The 18,667-nt window shown below is 38.9% G+C and overlaps 1 protein-coding gene across 3 annotated transcripts in view; it reads left to right on the forward strand.

Moving 5' to 3' along the window:
* The window catches only part of rnf220a (ring finger protein 220a), a 390,449-nt gene that overhangs the window by 366,164 nt on the left and 5,618 nt on the right, over positions 1 to 18,667 (forward strand). For all 3 annotated transcript variants that reach the window (XM_062070417.1, XM_062070416.1, XM_062070415.1), the window contains 5 exons: positions 1,393 to 1,585; positions 1,845 to 1,900; positions 3,868 to 3,982; positions 10,719 to 10,830; positions 18,658 to 18,667. The exon at positions 18,658 to 18,667 is cut by the window's right edge and continues 65 nt beyond it. In XM_062070417.1, coding sequence (XP_061926401.1) covers positions 1,393 to 1,585; positions 1,845 to 1,900; positions 3,868 to 3,982; positions 10,719 to 10,830; positions 18,658 to 18,667 — 486 coding nt within the window. The remainder of the gene's footprint in view (positions 1 to 1,392; positions 1,586 to 1,844; positions 1,901 to 3,867; positions 3,983 to 10,718; positions 10,831 to 18,657) is intronic.

The raw sequence follows: 18,667 nt of genomic DNA on the forward strand, positions 1-18,667 counted from the left end.
TTCTATTAGGACTAGCAAGAGGTACACAGTAAAGTGTGGCTGCGGCTCCTCTCCCTCGACCCAAATGAAATTAAAACCTTTTGTCTTCTGCTTCGAACACGTTATTTGGCACCCACACTCCCCCCATAAAGTCAAAAACGAGAAAAACGTAACCCTTTGGAATAGTTTTATATTAAACAAGACAAGAAGCAAGGAATCAAACAGAGACAGAATTAAATTTGGCTCAATTGAGGAGAGACGTCTGGACTGTACCCTTTGCACAGTCTCGCCACGCTCTTGACGAAAGATTGTACGCCTCCTCTTTTATTTGGACTTTCCCTGATTACAAGGCAACAGCTGCTTCTAAGGGAGGGGGGTCGTAAACAGCCATCGCCTTTAATTGCAAAACAGTTCAAAGACAAGGTCGCCTGGAGGGGAGTCTGGTCCTGCTACCTTTTTTCCAAGTTTGAAAAAATTCCGGGATTTTCCAGAATTCCTGCTTTTCCAAAGCCCTAATTCCGCCCTTTTGTCTGGCGACTACTCCTTCCACATTTTTCAACGCATTTCAACCGTTCCACCATCAAAACATTCCTCTTAATCAGGACAAAAAATGTATTTGTTTGAACTGGAAAAATTCCCAGTTTTCCCGAAATTCCAGGAGTTCCATAATACCATTTCTCAATTCAACATACTACTTCAACATTTCTCGACCGATTTGAAAAATTCCAACACCAACCATTTCAACTCATTCAGACCATTGAAGTTTTTTACCATTTTCACAGAATTTCCCGCTTTTCCTGAAATTCCCAAATTTTGGGGAAATTCCCATTGAAATGAATGGGACATTCTTCAAAGTTCCACAATTCCCACATTTTTCATCTGATTCAAATTGTTCCAACTTCTAAATATTCAGTTTGTTCAGGAGTTGTGTGCTCTACTTCAACAATTCCCCCCCCAAAAATTCCAGGATTTCCCATAATTCCTTTTTTTTTTGCATTTTCTCCATTCAAAATGAATTGGCCATTTTTCAAACTTCCACAATTCCCACATTCTTCAACCTATTCAAACCATTCCACCTTCTGCACATTCCACCATTCTGGAAATGCAAACTAACACTTTCCCAAGTTCCAAACCAAATTCTGGTTTTCCTGGAAATTCTAACTCTTCAACATTCAAACCATTCCAACATTCAGACTATTCTTACATTCATACTACAGTCTGTCAGAATTTCACTTCAGCATTGGCGCGTTCACACGCAGATCCTTCAGGAATTGCCTCTTCTCTTTTTAGATACCATTTTTGGGCTTTACCTGTTTGACGGATAAAATACAGCTATTTTGGGGAGTTTTTTTTAATTATGACCCAGTTCACGAGACCTGACCTTTGTATTTCTTTGTCGTTTTGTCCCCTTAGCGACGGGTTTTGCGACGTGCAGTATAAAGGAGAGTGGGGGAGACAGTGACGCCGACCTGGACGTTGACGGAGACGACACGCTGGAGTACGGCAAAGCCCAGTACACCGAGGCTGACATCATCCCCTGTTCGGGAGCTGGGGAGGACCAAGGAGAGGCCAGAGAGAGAGAGGCTCTGCGGGGGGCTGTGCTAAAGTACGAACAATAGAAACATCATGAAAAATTAGATGATTCCAGAGTTCTTTTTGAGAACTGATTTAGGCCTGGGTAGACCGTTTTCAACCATTTGATTCTCAAAAGGAATCGTTTGAGTGGAGCGTTTACCTCTAAAAGTCTAAAAAAGTGTTTCCTTTTTTTTAAACAAAGCTGTCAGTGTTTAACAGAATATTACGTTTCCTTCCAAGGTTAATGTTTGATTGTGTGAAAACATGTTCTCTTATGTTGTGTTTTCCAGCGGAGGCATGCCCTCAAACAGAATAACGCCGGAGTTCTCCAAATGGGCCAGCGACGGTAAGAAGATAATTGGATAGACCAGGGGTGTCCAAAGTGCGAGCCCGTGCCACAATCATTAGCATTCTAATATTAGCATGCTAGTTTTTTGGTTAATTTTGCAGGTATGCACTCCAACGCCGAATATTATGTCACCTGTTAGGATGCTAGCTGTTTTTAGCTAACTCTGTAGGTATAGACCACAGTCGTATGTGTATACTTGTCCACGTTAGCAGGCTAGCATTTAAAATCCAATTTTTCGGGTACACCTCAGAGTAATATGTTTTAGTACTTGACGCATGTTAGCATTTTAGGATGTAAGCTTTATTTCAGCTAATTTGAAGGTACACACCTCGGTGTCACATGTTTTTGCATTTCACTCTAGGCAAGGCAAGTTTTATAGGGCCCGGTTTGTACACAAGGCATTTCAAAGTGCTTTAGAATAGAATAGAAAGTACTTTATTGATCACTGGGGGAAATTCAGCACCACAGTTCGCTCACAATAGACAATAAACACTTAGGTATTTTTTACATGTGAATAATACAAATACAGTCTATTATACAGAATTATTCACATGTGAATAATATAAACACAGTCTATTATACAGCATTATTCACATGTGAATAATAAAAGTACAGTCTATTATACAGAATTATTCACATGTGAATAACATAAATACAGTCAATTATACAGCATTATTCACATGTGAATAATATAAATACAGTCTATTATACAGCATTATTCACAAGTGAATAATATAAATACAGTCCATTATACAGCATTATCCACATGTGAATAAAATAAACAGTCTATTATACAGCATTATTCATATGTGAATAATAAAAACACAGTCTATTATACAGTATTATTCACATGTGAATAACATAAATACAGTCAATTATACAGCATTATTCACATGTGAATAATATAAATACAGTCCATTATACAGCATTATTCACACGTGAATAATATAAATACAGTCTATTATACAGCATTATTCACATGTGTATAATATAAATACGGTCCATTATACAGAATTATTCACATGTGAATAACATAAATACAGTCAATTGGAAAGCATTATTCACATGTGAATAATATAAATACAGTCTATTATACAGCATTATTCACATGTGAATAATATAAATACAGTCCATTATACAGCATTATTCACATGTGAATAATATAAACAGTCTTATTATACAGCATTATTCACATGTGAATAATATAAACACAGTCCATTATACAGCATTATTCACATGTGAATAATATATATACAGTCCATTATACAGCATTATTCACATGTGAATAATATTAATACAGTCTATTATACAGCATTATTCACATGTGAATAATATAAATACAGTCTATTATACAGCATTATTTACATTTGAATAATATTAATACAGTTAATTATACAGCATTATTTACATGTGAATAATATAAATACATTATACGTTTACAGTACATGTACAGTCAAAAGGAACATATGCATTACAGAAAATTGCAAGAAGGCAACATAAATATATAAACTCTCCATAAAATAGTCATAATTCAAATTAAAAATCTGGAAAAATAAAATCGTAAAAACAATCATATTTAAGTGAACTGCTAACTGTAAGCATGCTATTGCAGCTTGTTAGCATTGCAGCTTTTTTAGCAAATTTTGTTAATATTTTTTGTCACTTTAAGCTAAATGTTAGCATTTTAGTTTGGCTTTGTCTCAGCATTCACACAATTTGCACCACATAATGACATGTTCTTTAAAGGAAATCTATCTGTTGTACTGGTTTTGAAGGTGGAAACTACCAAAAGGCCCCCGCATCTTTTGATTGTCAGTCTGTGGCCCTCAGTGGAAAAAACCTTTGGGCACCCCTGAGATAGACATTTCCAGTTTTTGTTGACATTGGTAGACACAACAGCCTTTTGATATTGTCCCATGAAGAAGTGTGGTTGTAAAGGTTATCAGCATGTCATGTGCCCACAGAGATGCCTTCGACGAGCAATGGCGAGAGCAGCAAGACGGACCCCAGCGCTCCCTCGTCCTCCACGTCTTCCTCCTCCTGCGTCCCTCGCACCTGTAAAAACAGCGAGATCGAAAAGTACGTTCCTCTACAGTTTTTTTTTACAAAGTGAGGCCAAACTTGCATACTGTGGATGTTACTTAGACGAGACGTATCAATTGTTTTAGTAATCAAGAAATCCATTGATTAGTTTGTTTAATGTTACAACTATCAGAAATGCATCCAATATCACATACAGATAATGTGTCATGAGACATGCAAAACTAAATTAGATACACAGAGGACATAAACAAAGGAAATTAAATGAGCTCAAATACAGCTACAAACGAGGCATAATGATGCAATATGTACATACAGCTAGCCTAAATAGCATGTTAGCATGGATTAGCTTGCAGTCACGCACTGACCAAATATGCTTGATTAACACTCCCAACAAGTCAATAACATCAACAAAGCTCACCTTTGTGCATTCACGCACAGAATAAAATGTTTGGTGGACAAAATGAGACAAAACACATCTCTCCGTGGCAGCATCGGAGAAAGTTGTACATGTAAACAAACTACGATGAGTTCATGGATTGCTGAACTTGGTAGGACAAAATGCCACTCGCCAAATACTCTCATCCCCTAATATAAACAGTGGGATTTTTAACAATTAGGAAGGTTTGTGTCATGTTTGTCCTCCGCGAGAAAATATATTAAAAAAATATATATATATATATTTCTTTCTTCGTCTTTTTCCATTTTGACACACAATCTGAAAGAGGTCCAAGGAGCCACTCAGGCCCCATACTAGACAGTCTTTTACCTTGTTTTGCCTTCTATATCAGTGGTCCCCAACCACCAGGCCGCGGCCCGGTAGCGGTCCGTGGACCGATTGGTACCGGGCCGCGGCCTCACAAGAAGTTAAAAAAATATATATATATTTAAAAAAAAAAATTTTTTCATTGAATTAACATAAAAAACACAATATATACATTATATATCAATATAAATCAATACAGTCTGCAGGGATACAGTCCGTAAGCACACATGATTGTATTTCTTTATGACAAAAAAAAACTTCTTTTTTTTTTAACTACCCCCCCCCCCCCCTTCCCCGGTCCGTGGGACAAATTTTACAAAAAGGTTGGGGACCACTGTTCTATATTATTGTTTTTAACCTTTTATTTGTCTTATTTTACCTCCTGTTTAACTTATTTTACATTTTATTTACTTTTTATAAGTGTATTTTACCTTATAAATTCCTTCTTTTAACTTTTATTTACCTTTTTTTTTTTTTACAGTGTATTTACTTTACCTTCTTTATACCTTATTTTATCTTTTCTTTACCATTTTTACCTTCTATTTATATTTTATTTACCTTCCATTTATTTTTGGTTTCACTTTTTTACCTTTAATTCACTTCTATTACCTTATTTTACCTTCTATTTAGCTCTTACCTTATTTTCTTAACTCTTACTTTCTATTCAATTTGTTTTATCTTCTTTTATGTGGTCAGAATTTTATAAATTTTTACTACTTACACTCAAATGATTAATCGAATCAACAGACTATAAATGGCTTTTGTCTAATCTAATTAATTTATTCGATTAATCGTTGCAGTCCTACAAGACGTGACTGTATCTTAAGTGGGCCCAGGGAACAAATACCTACACTTGTTCCTCACATAATCACATTTGTGCACTCGAGGTGCTTTTTTCCAATTATATAATATTTTTTAAATCTTTTAAGTCATGTTTTCGGCTGGATATAATTCAAAAATGTCACTGTAGTGCTACCTCCCTGTTGAAGGGTAGTGATGAGCAAGGCTGTACAAGACACTGACTTTTAAAAAGTAGAGGGCCTTTTTTTGACAATTAAGTGGCCAAAAACTGGATTCACTTGTACTGAATTATTACTGCCATCTAGTGTACACATGTATATATACAATAGGGCTGGGCGATATGGCCTTTTATTAATATGTGGATATTTTTAGGCCATGTCACGATACACATATATGTGGATATTTTGCCTTAGCCTTGAATGAACACTTGATGCATATAATCACAGCAGTATGATGATTCTATGTGTCTACATTAAAACATTCTTCTTCATACTGCATTAATATATGCTACTTTTAAACTTCCATGCAGAGAGGGAAATCACAACTAAAAGTGTATTTATTAAACAGTTTTTAAGCAGTGGCACAAACATTCATGTCATTTCCAAAACAGAAAGTGCAAGATTGTCAGAGACATTTTAAAACAAGCTATAAGTGCACTTTTGTGCATGATGTCACTAAGATGACATATCAAAACAACACTAAATTAAAGTGCGCTTTTTGTACAGAACGCCACTACAATAGTTTAAAACAAATAAAGTGCACTTTTGTGCATGATGTCACACAAGATATTTCAATAAGTGTCAAAAAAAAATGAGCTGCATAATAGGAAATCAAATAGTGTATGTCCTTCACTATGTGGTAGGTTCCTGCGGACGTCATCTCCTTCTGTTGTTGACTATTTTTTTCATCCGGGGTTGATCTGGAAATTGATGCTTCGGCATTTTGTTGGTGTGGCACCGAACGGAGATGTTGGCATGCGGAGTTTCAAGCACTCTTCATTCTCTAGCGGGTGACTTTTCAAGTCATGCTACAAATTAGCAGTGCTGCTACTTTTTGTAGCAACGCTTTTGCCGCATACTTGACATATTACTGATGTCTGTTCAACATCTTCCCGCTTGAAGCCAAAGGATAAAAAATATATGGTTCTGAACCATCATTTGTGCCAAAATAGTAGTTATTGGCTCCTACAAAGCCTGCATGATTTGCATTGTTGTTGATGGGGAAGGGATCTGCGGTTCCTACCTCTACGTCACGCTATCGCATGTCTGGCTTCTTCATCGTCTCTCAAAATGGCTCGGGAGTCTCAGTGAGATTGATACTATTTTGATCATATCTATTTACTCGCAAAGTCTTTTGGTGTCATACATCAGATATATATGATAATAACTTCAATATACAGGCAACTTGTTTTTCCACTTTACTGGTACTAGTATAAGTGGGGCCCTTTTGGATCCCTAATAATTTTAGTGATATATATATATATATATATATATATATATATATATATATATATATATATATATATATATATATATATATATTTTTTTTTTTTTTTTTTTTTTAGGGAATAATAATATCGAATCAATGTTATAAATTATTGACATATTTAAGGCCCCAATCACATCAAATATTCCACTTTGATTGTTTTTTTTAACCATTGCATATTTTATGTTTTTGCCGTAAAAACAAGGTTTTGACAAAAGTTGCATAATACGTAATAAAATAATAACTTCACATCGACAGAAGTTTATCTGGAGATTTAAGTGTTGAATAAAAACAAAATAATAATCATATATGGCTTATTTTTTAACACTTTAATGACTAGGACCAAAGGGAAGTTGAATGAAAATAATAATAATAATAATAATAAAGTGATTTATTTGTAACATTTTATGACTTGCGGGTCCCCGGGACCAAACTTGAGGGGAGCCCTAAAGGTAAAAAAAAAACCCTCTACACTGTATTCCATCCATCCATCCATCCATCTTCTTCCGCTTATCCGAGGTCAGGTCGCGGGGGCAGCAGCCTAAGCAGGGAAGCCCAGACTTTCCTCTCCCCATCCACTTCGTCCAGCTCCTCCCGGGGGATCCCGAGACGTTCCCAGGCCATAGTCTTCCCATCGTGTCCTGGGTCTTCCCCGTGGCCTCCTACCGGTCGGACGTGCCCTATAAACACCTCCCTAGGGAGGCGTTCGGGTGGCATGATTTTGAAAATGAAAAATATCAAAATGGCCCCGAGCATGCTTTCCTCAGTAGAAAAAGTTTGGACACCCCTGGTGGTCGGCATTGGTTCCTTGACGTCACGCACAAGTTGATGGAGGCATCTTCAACAGCCGTTTGATGTCATGGAACCAGTAAGGAAGAAAATCCGGAGAAAATGTCTCTTCCTGGTGGAAAAAAACGCAGCAATGCATGAAGTTGCAGCGGCACTATTAATGGCTGATTGAAGCAGAACTTGCTTAAATCCAAGTATCAATTCCAAGGAATTCAAGTAGATGCTGAATGATTGCATTGGAACAAGCAGTCACCTCTCTCCCCTCTGCTTTCCTTAAATGCGTGTCCTCCATCCCTAAATGAAAATGAGATTTGTCTCCTTTGGTTACATTGATATATTGTACATGTGTGTGTGGCTTTACACAGGCCAGCTCCCTCTGATCTCAGATGGGTAATGATCTGGTCGCCTCCCGCGGGCATCCTCCACCTCCTCCTGCTCATTCCCCCGCCAGATAAATGAGCTCTCACACCCGGACACACACATTTACAAGCGCAGAGCACCTTAAACACTTTCCTCTCAAGATGAATGGCCCCTCCAATGTCGCCCGTGTGATTGCTGCCAGATTTGGTGCGCCAGCTACAACTATACAGAGAGATGTTCCTATTGTTTGATCCAATACTGATACTATTTTAGCACGAATGTGCTCAAATTTGAAAAGTTGTGTGTTTCCAATACATGCGTATCTCATCACTTAAAGCAGGGGTCACCAACCTTTTTGAAACCAAGAGCTACTTCTTGGGTAGTGATTAATGCGAAGGGCTACCAGTTTGATACACACTTAAATAAATTGCCAGAAATAGCCAATTTGCTCAATTTACCTTTAACTCTATGTTATTATTAATAATTAATGATATTTACACTTAATTGAACGGTTTAAAAGAGGAGAAAACACGAAAAAAATGGCAATTAAATTTTGAAACATAGTTTATCTTCAATTTCGACTCTTTAAAATTCAAAATTCAACCGAAAAAAAGAAGAGAAAAACTAGCTAATTCGAATCTTTTTGAAAAAATAATTTATGGAACATCATTACTAATTTTTCCTGATTAACATTAATTTTTTAATTTTGATGACATGTTTTAAATAGGTTAAAATCCAATCTGCACTTTGTTAGAATATATAACAAATTGGACCAAGCTATATTTCTAACAAAGACAAGTCATTATTTCTTCTAGATTTTCCAGAACAAAAATTTTAAAAGAAATTCAAAAGACTTTGAAATAATATTTAATTTTGATTCTACAGATTTTCTAGATTTGCCGGAATAATTTTTTTGAATTTTAATCATAATAAGTTTGACGAAATATTTCACAAATATTCTTCGTCAAAAAAACAGAAGCTAAAATTAAGAATTAAATTAAAATGTATTTATTATTCTTTACAATAAAAAAAATAAATTTACTTGAACATTGATTTAAATTGTCAGGAAAGAAGAGGAAGGAATTTAAAAGGTAAAAAGGTATATGTGTTTAAAAATCCTAAAATCATTTTTAAGGTTGTATTTTTTCTCTAAAATTGTCTTTCTGAAAGTTATAAGAAGCAAAGTAAAAAAAATGTATGAATTTATTTAAACAAGTGAAGACCAAGTCTTTAAAATATTTTCTTGGATTTTCAAATTTTATTTGAGTTTTGTCTCTCTTAGAATTAAAAATGTCGGGCAAAGCGAGACCAGCTTGCTAGTAAATAAATACAATTTAAAAAATTGCTGCTATTTGAGCTATTTTTAGAACAGGCCAGCATACTCATCTGGTCCTTACGGGCTACCTGGTGCCCGCGGGCACCGTGTTGGTGACCCCTGACTTAAAGAATAGCAAAGAGACAGTTATTTATTTCCAACTCTGAAGTGTATTGAGGCAGTGGCGTGAATAACAAGTTAAGTTAAAGTACCAATGATTGTCACACCCACACAAAATTATTCTCTGCATTTGACCCATCACCCTTGATCACCCCCTGGGAGGTGAGGGGAGCAGTGAGCAGCAGCGGTGGCCACACTCGGGAATAATTTTTGGTGATTTAACTCCCAATTCCAACCCCTGATGCTGAGTGCCAAGCAGGGAGGTAACGGGTCCCATTTTTATAGTCTTTGGTATGACTCGGCCGGGGTTTGAACTCACAACCTACCCTTCTCAGGGCAGACACTCTAACCCTTGCCGCATATGCCCTTCCAGCCACAAAACAGACCTGGCATTTTTCTTAAAGTCCCACAGGGTTGTTTGCGAGATCGCAACTGGAAAAATGGACATAGTCTGACCACCGTGTTTGCCAACAAGGCTTTCCCTACCAAAGTTTTGCTTTGAGATCAAATACTATTATTGTTAGAAAAATTGTATGTAAATTATCAAAAAACTTTCCGTTCTCTGAGTTCCCAGTGAACAGACGGAAGCTGTCTTTGTTGCACCTAGCCAAAGGCTTGGAAAATTCCGCTGTGTACGACGGGAGGGGTTATCTATTGTGCTCCAAGACTTGCCCAAGCTCGATCCAGGACCAGTCTAAGCCCGAGGCACCCTTTTCTTTTGTGTTAATGTGACCGAAAACAATGGCTGTTTACATACCCCCCCATTCCTTAAGAAACCCGCCTTTGTTATGTAAACAGGGAAAGTCCAAATAAAAAGAGGTGGCGTACAATCTTTCGCCAGAGCGTGCTGGAGACTGTCCAAGAGTACAACCCAGACGTTTCTCCTCAAATTGAGCCAAATTTTATTCTGTCTCTGTTTAATTCCTTGCTTCTTGTCTCATTTAATACATGTCATCAGTGTTTGAACCTGACAATTATTGGTTAAAACATGACCATGGTTTTGTCTGGGGGTGAACACACAAACCCGGCAAGGGATCAAGTAATTATTTTACCCCACCATTTATGAAAGCGGTGTAGTGTTGTTGAGGCTGGTCGATGTCAAACTTGTAACGTATAATCTCTCTTTTACCCGTCCTCAGAGTAACAGAAGAGGATTCCACAGCGACCACCATGGAGGCTCTGAAGGCTCGAATCCGAGAGCTGGAGAAGCAGATACTGCGAGGCGACCGATACAAATGTCTCATTTGCATGGTGAGTATATAGAATGTAGCAGGCGAGTCTCACCGCCTTTTGTCTGAGGCCGCGTCACGCAGCACTCCCAATATTTCTCAATAGTACCAAGACCGAGGAATTTGTCTGGTCTGATAGCCCTATTTCTGTCCAAAGGCTACGTTCACACTGCAGGGTATGATGCCTAATTTTGTTAAATTCCCATCTGTTCATGTAGTTGGGCACATTACCATAAAAAGGTGATTACTATTGTGAATATAATGGAACATGATGTCACACGCTGCAAGATGCCCTGTTGTGTATATATAAATGGTTGATTTATATAGGCTAAGAAGGTAAAGGTTTGTACCTGACAAGTTTCGGCTACTTTGCTTCTGCTTTGGTAGCCGAAACTTGTCAGGTACAAAGTATTACTAATGCGACATCTAGTGGACACATTTACAACAGCAGTTTCTTTCACTCAAATATTTCCGCTCATTTTTATACCACGCTGCATATGTCAAAAATAAAATAAACCACATGATGTTAGTGCACCGGTCGAGGAAAATGAGCAAACTACATGAATAACATCCTGTGATTTGATTTTGATATCATTTTTTTATCTTGATAGATTTCAAATTAACACCAATGAGTTGACTGATGAACATTATCACATCATTTATTCAGAAAAGTATACACTACCGTTCAAAAGTTTGGGGTCACCCAAACAATTTAGTGGAATAGCCTTCGTTTCTAAGAACAAGAATAGACTGTCGAGTTTCAGATGAAAGTTCTCTTTTTCTGGCCATTTTGAGCGTTTAATTGACCCCACAAATGTGATGCTCCAGAAACTCAATCTGCTCAAAGGAAGGTCAGTTTTGTAGCTTCTGTAACGAGCTAAAGTGTTTTCAGATGTGTGAACATGATTGCACAAGGGTTTTCTAATCATCAATTAGCCTTCTGAGCCAATGAGCAAACACATTGTACCATTAGAACACTGGAGTGATAGTTGCTGGAAATGGGCCTCTATACACCTATGTAGATATTGCACCAAAAAGCAGACATTTGCAGCTAGAATAGTCATTTACCACATTAGCAATGTATAGAGTGTATTTCTTTCAAGTTAAGACTAGTTTAAAGTTATCTTCATTGAAAAGTACAGTGCTTTTCCTTCAAAAATAAGGACATTTCAATGTGACCCCAAACTTTTGAACGGTAGTGTAAATAACGACAAATAAAGATAGAATGCTATCAACCGCAACAGGTAAGTGTAAAAAAACAACAACATTATGATTTGTACATTTTCAGAATGTGCTTGTTCTATTTCTAAACAAAGAAAACAATCTGAAGTTGTCTTTATTTTTGTTATGATCCGCTGCCCGGATCATAGTCTGTTTAAGTTTTTCGAGTCACTTGTGTTTTCTGTTAGTTTTGGACTCCTTTAGTTCCTGTTTGTGCACCTCTGAGTTGGTTACCATAGCTACTTATCATTTTCACCTGCCGCTTGTGTTCGGGACGCGCACCTGTTTGTAATCACAGACATTATTTAAGTCAGTCGGTCTGGCTTCTTTGTTTGCGTCACGCTACTGTTACGTACGTTTTTGCTTGTCTCCTAGCCCCTGCCAGTGATCTCTAGTCTGTGCTAAGTTGTAGCCTTAGCTTCCGGTGCGATCGGCACCTTGTTCCGTCGGTTTTGTTTTCGGTTCTGTACCTGTTTAGTGTTATTTTACTATTAAATCATGTTTCTACCTGCTAGTCCTGTACGGAGTCGTCCGTTTGCATCCTGGGAGAACAAACCCCGCATCACCATGCGACCCGGTCGTAACAATTTTGAAGTTTCGTTTGTACTCTTTATGATTTTTGCAGGGGGTTTTTTGTGTCAAAAGTTGCCTCTGATTATGACAAATGTGAAGGTTTTGAATGCTGAAATTCATTTTCCGTCAGGACTTAGGCTTTTTGAGTTTCAAAAGTCGGCAGGTATGTAGTTGTACTTTTCGCATTGACATAAAAAAATCTGACATAGGTCACATATGGGTAAAAAAAATTGACCTGCAGTGTGAACATAGCCAAATACATCACTGGCAAAGCATAACCCAACCAAGGGGAAACTAATAAACAAATAAGATTATATATCAGCAATTTCATAGTAAGACCCTGTACCACTCTGTCTCTCCTTTTTGTGCATTGTGCTCTTTGTGCATGAAGTAACTGTATGTCTCATTTTGTGGCGTTTGAAGGAACCTTCTCATTTTTTGGGAGTGCAGGCGGTGTTGTGTTTGTCATGGCTGTCGCAGCTCTTGCATGGCTTTGCAAGGCACCTGAATGTGTGATGGGTCCAAGAGATCTGTGGTCCCTGTTAATCCTACATGACCATCTGATTTATTTTCTTCAAGGCCATTGAGAAAGAAGAATACACACCATTCTAAGAGTTCATAGTTGATATTTATTGATAAAACCCAGAGCCAGATGATACTGCAGAATTGCAAGCAGTGCAATAATGAATCAGTACCCCATACTTATGGAACTGGATGCTTGCTACGTTAAAAGGTTGGTGGAATCGCTCTGTCAGGTAAAAAGATGCCTCATGTTTGTAGCGAGGATTGATTAGCCACTCAGATCAATAACAAAGGCTACATGCTCATCTTTGGCATATCGTCAATACCGATATTCATTGGATTCTCGACACATCCCACTCCTGCCAGCCCCCCCTTTATAGTTTCTGTACCCCAATTTGTGTCAACGGCCCGTTTTGTTCGTCATTCAAGTGCGGGGACAGTGCGGCGTCTCAGTGGGTAATTACAGACGCCTGCACTTCTTAAAGGTCGCCGGGTGACACGGAGGACACGGCACAGCAATCGATCACTCGCCGCTCCCGAGACCCACGGCTTTTCTCTCCTCATCTGTCACTGTCCCTCGTCGGCCACACACATTTGGCCGCGGGTTTACGCAAATATGTGCGCATCCTTTATCGGCGGACGTCTTCAAACAAATCAGTCACGGCCGTTATCGGCGCCATGCTCGCGCTCGGTGTCAATGTCACCACTTTGTAAGTCTGCAGGTTGTACAAACAGCATTCCTGCCTCAGCTTGCACAACGGGTACTTCAAGGGGAACTGCACTTTTTCTTTTGAAATTGGCCTATCATTCACAATCCTTCTGTGAGACAAGCACACATCTTTCTTTTTGGGAAATAAAAGTCAGCTAACAATGGAGCTAATAGAATTTGCTCTATTTCTTAAAGGCCTACTGAAATGATTTTTTTTAATTTAAACGGGGATAGCAGATCTATTCTATGTGTCATACTTGATCATTTCGCGATATTGCCATATTTTTGCTGAAAGGATTTAGTAGAGAACAACGACGATAAAGATCGCAACTTTTGGTATCTGATAAAAAAAGGCTTGCCCCTACCGGAAGTAGCGTGACGTAGTCAATTGAACATATACGCAAAGTTCCCTATTGTTTACAATGATGGCCGCCAGAAGTGAGAGAGATTCGGACCGAGAAAGCGACAATTTCCCCATTAATTTGAGCGAGGATGAAAGATTTGTGGATGAGGAAAATGCAAGTGAAGGACTAGTGGGGAGTGGAAGCGATTCAGATAGGGAAGATGCTGTGAGAGCCGGGGGTGACCTGATATTCAGCTGGGATGACTAAAACAGTAAATAAACACAAGACATATATATACTCTATTAGCCACAACACAACCAGGCTTATATTTAATATGCCACAAATTAATCCCGCATAACAAACACCTAGGTGTTTGTTATGCTAGCTCCTAGCTCCTAGCTACTAGCTCGAGATAGTTATAGCAAGCGATCAAATGTTTGGAAGCGTACTCACGGTATCGCGTCTGCGTCTGTTAACGAAGTCAAAGTCCTCCTGGTAAGAGTCTCTGTTGTCCGAGTTCTTCGATCTTGACTGCATCTTTCGGGAATGTAAACAATGAAACACCGACTGTGTTGTGTTGCTGACTTCCCTCGCAAAATACTCCGCTTCGCACCGACTTTCTTCTTTGCTTGCTCAGCTTCTTTCTCCATAATGCAATGAACAAATTGCAACAGATTCACCAACACAGATGTCCAGAATACTGTGGAATTATGAAATGAAAACAGCTATTTCGTATTGGCTTCAATGGGGAAGCCATACCTCTGTTAAACTGGCTACGTCACGCGCATACGTCATCCTCCAAAGGCGTTTTGAACCGGAAGTTCCCCGGGAAATTTAAAATGGCACTTCATAAGTTAACCCGGCCGTATTGGCATGTGTTGCAATGTTAAGATTTCATCATTGATATATAAACTATCAGACTGCGTGGCCGGTAGTAGTGGCTTTCAGTAGGCCTTTAAAGAAACCCTCCAATGTTTTATATGCACTAAGGGTGTACCGGTACACAAAAATTTCGGTTCATTACGTACCTCGGTTTAGAGGTCACGGTTCGGTTCATTTTCGGTACTGTAAGAAAACAACAAAATATAAATTTTTTGGTTATTTATTTACCAAATTTGTAAACAATGGCTTTATCCTTTTAACATTGGGAACACTATAATAATTCTGCCCAAAAATACAAATAGCTGTGTGTGTGATGGATGGGAGCCACCACTAGGCTGATCAGTGCAACAGCAGGCAGTCATGAATGCTAAGCATAATAATAACATACATATACACACAGGGTCCATTGCCAGGGTTCATGTGGTCAACATACCGTATATCAAATAAAAACTAAATAAGATAAGGCTCAGAATGGTTTCTTAACAAAACCTTTCTACATATAAAGTGCTTTTTTTGATTGATTGATTGATTGATTGAGACTTTTATTAGTAGATTGCACAGTACAGTACATATTCAGTACAATTGACCACTAAATGGTAACACCCCAATAAGTTTTTCAACTTGTTTAAGTCGGGTCCACGTTAATCAACGTTAAACTGCCTCAAGTTGTTGCTCAGATTAAATAAAAGGACACAACTTTTCTTCTACATATAAAAAGTGCAACATTAAACAGTTTCAAGTCAACTCAGCCTCAGATTAATTTTTCTTCCCCCCCCCCCAGCCTTTAATCCTGGTGACTTTCACTCAATCTTCATATTTTTTGCCAGAAAAATCAGTTTATCCACATTGTCTGCAGAAAGAAGAAGTGGGTCAAAATCTAGTTTTTAATGCAATATGGTCAGGGTTTCCCACACATTCATTTATTTGTGGCGGCCCGCCACGAAAGAATTCCGTCCGCCACAAATAAAAATAAAAAATTCTTTTTTTTTTTTCTTTTTTGTCCTCTCCAGCTTCTCAGGCAAATCATATAGTTGATGCAGATGCCCATATCGGCTGTTCAGATTTACTTTACAAAAGAGAAGTGTAGGATACTTCTCTTGTTGCCTTATTTGTATTTGACTTTATTAAATGTATTTATATTAGAAACACAACATGTGTATATAACAAAGGGTGCAAAGTCTGCAGGCAGTAGGAAACACATGGTTAAGTGTAGGGAGTAAAACTGATGGCAGTCTAAAGTTCAAGATTTTTGGAGCTCTTTGTTCAGTGGATCAGATGTTTGATGAAGCTCTGTGTCTATCTACCACCACTACTGTTTTCTGTTTATTTGTTACTGACTGTGGCAGGACACCTCTGCCTCTGTTTCACTTTATGTTGCTGGTAAATAATATGGTTGTAGTAGTAGGCTAAAGTTAAATTATTTAGTATGCACTAATTAAAGGGGCAGAGCTTTAAGAGAAATTTTAGCTTTTATATTTTATAAGATATATTTTTTGTAAGAACCACAATTAATAAATATATTTCAGTGAATAACTTATTGTTCAAATCTGTATATAAATATGTACATAAAGTGTTGTAATTATATTGTAAAATGGATGGATAGACGTTTAAAACAAAACTGTTATTATTAATTAGTAAGTATAAATTTTTTTAGCCTTTTTAGAGAAAATCAAATCATTGTAGTAAATTATGGAAATTACTCGATGATGTCATGGTGACCACGCCCATAGCCACGCCCCCACAGCCACAGGTATCTTGGCAGTTTATGGGAAACACTGATGGTCTTAAATCTGCTGCTATAAAAACATTTGTTATTGCTTTAGCCCTGCCTGACTCGCCGAGGAGAGGCTGCTTGAATGCGGCGTTTGCACGACGCTCGTCTTTCTCGTCGTTGAAGCGATGTTCACTTGGGGGTGGCGACGCTTCAAATGGGTTAGCATGCTTGACGTGTTGCCAGAAGCCCGGTCGCTGCTAGCATGCCGGGTGTTGTGCCTCGGTGTGCATTGTTTACACAACGTGCGCTACGCTACTTAATATGTCCGTGTGGAATCTCGTTCAGTACACCTCCGAACCGAACCGAAGCGGTTCAATACAAATACACGTACCGTTACACCCCTAATATGCACATATAGAGTCACGACCAAAAGTGTACGTACACGTGTAAAGAACATCATGTCATGGCTGTCTTGAGTTTCCAATCATTTCTACAACTCTTATTTTAGAGTGATCGGAGCACATACTTGTTGGTCACAAAAAAACATCCATGAAGTTTGCTTCTTTTATGAATTTATTATGGGTCTACTGAAAATGTTCAAAATACCTACCCAGGTTCAAGTCCCAAAATGTCCATAACACACCCAGCCGAGTCCCATGGGGAGAAGGGGGGGGATAAAAGTTGGAAAATGTCAACTTTTGGAGTTTTGTTGGTGGTTTTTGCATGTTTTTTTTTTTTTTAGTGGACATTATGGGCGCGATAGATTACTCCCATTATTAGCTTCATTGTCAGCCACCTCACACTTGCCGTATATTACACGTTAGAATGCATTAAAAAAAAAGGAAAGGTGTGTTCTTGTCCCCTTTAAGTGTGAAGGATAGGTTTCTAGTACTCTTAATAAAGACTGATAAGCCACTTTATGGCCTCATGCTGAAACTTTCTTTTGTCACTTGAAGTGTTTCAAAAAAGGTATTTTCCTTACAATCTACCTTAAAAATGAATAATGATTTAAATCCACACACTTTACAGTGGGACGTATTTCTCCACTTTGCAGGAATCTTGATTCCTGGTTACTTTGTTGCCCCTCGTCTTTGCTGTCCTTCTACTTTTAACATTTAGTCGGGTCTGACAGGCTCTGGGCTTTCAGTGGTGCACATGCCCTCATCTGTGTGTGTGTGTGTGTGTGTGTTCCGTGGTGTGTGTGTGTGTGTGATCAGAACAAGCCGCACCTCTGTGATTAGCTGCCACCTTTCGCCCCAACCCCTTCTCCTCCCCCCCGACAACCCCCCCTCCCCCCTCCCTTCCGCAGAAGAAGCCTGCTGTCCAGTCAGGTGTGGAAATCAAGAAACTAGGGGCGTGGCCAGGTCCTCGGCCTTTGGCCAACGAGGTCGGAGAGAGGCTGCCTAAGTCCCTCCCCCTCGGCCTGTACTACCTGTACAGGGGCCTTGTGATTGGCGGCTACAGCAGCGGCTTAAAGAGGCTCCTCCCACAGCCTCTACGGAGGGTAAGGCACTCCGCCCCCCCCCCCCCCCCCCCCCCCCCCACACACCCCTGAAAGCATCCTCCCTCATCTTTCCGTCCCGTTTTGAGAGGGAAAGCAAGCATGAGTGGGGTTGGACTCATTCATGGCTGTCTCCATCATCTCCTCCCTGAGCCTGCTCCCCTCGTTGCCTGTCCGACACAGGTCGCCCCCACCTCCCATGCTGCCTTGCTTAGTGGTTCTGTGGCTGCCGCTGGTGTTGTCGTGTCGTTGTCCGTGGTTTGATGCGCCTTGTTGGGCTGGGTTGGTCTTTGTTTTTGTTTGGTTTCTTGTATTATTTGACTTGGTTACTCCACGTTTGTGTCCCGTGACTATCAAGTCAACCCTTCTCTCTGTGTCTGCAGGACTCCTACA

Source organism: Entelurus aequoreus, linkage group LG14, assembly GCF_033978785.1.
Source record: "Entelurus aequoreus isolate RoL-2023_Sb linkage group LG14, RoL_Eaeq_v1.1, whole genome shotgun sequence".
Lineage (NCBI taxonomy): Eukaryota > Metazoa > Chordata > Actinopteri > Syngnathiformes > Syngnathidae > Entelurus > Entelurus aequoreus.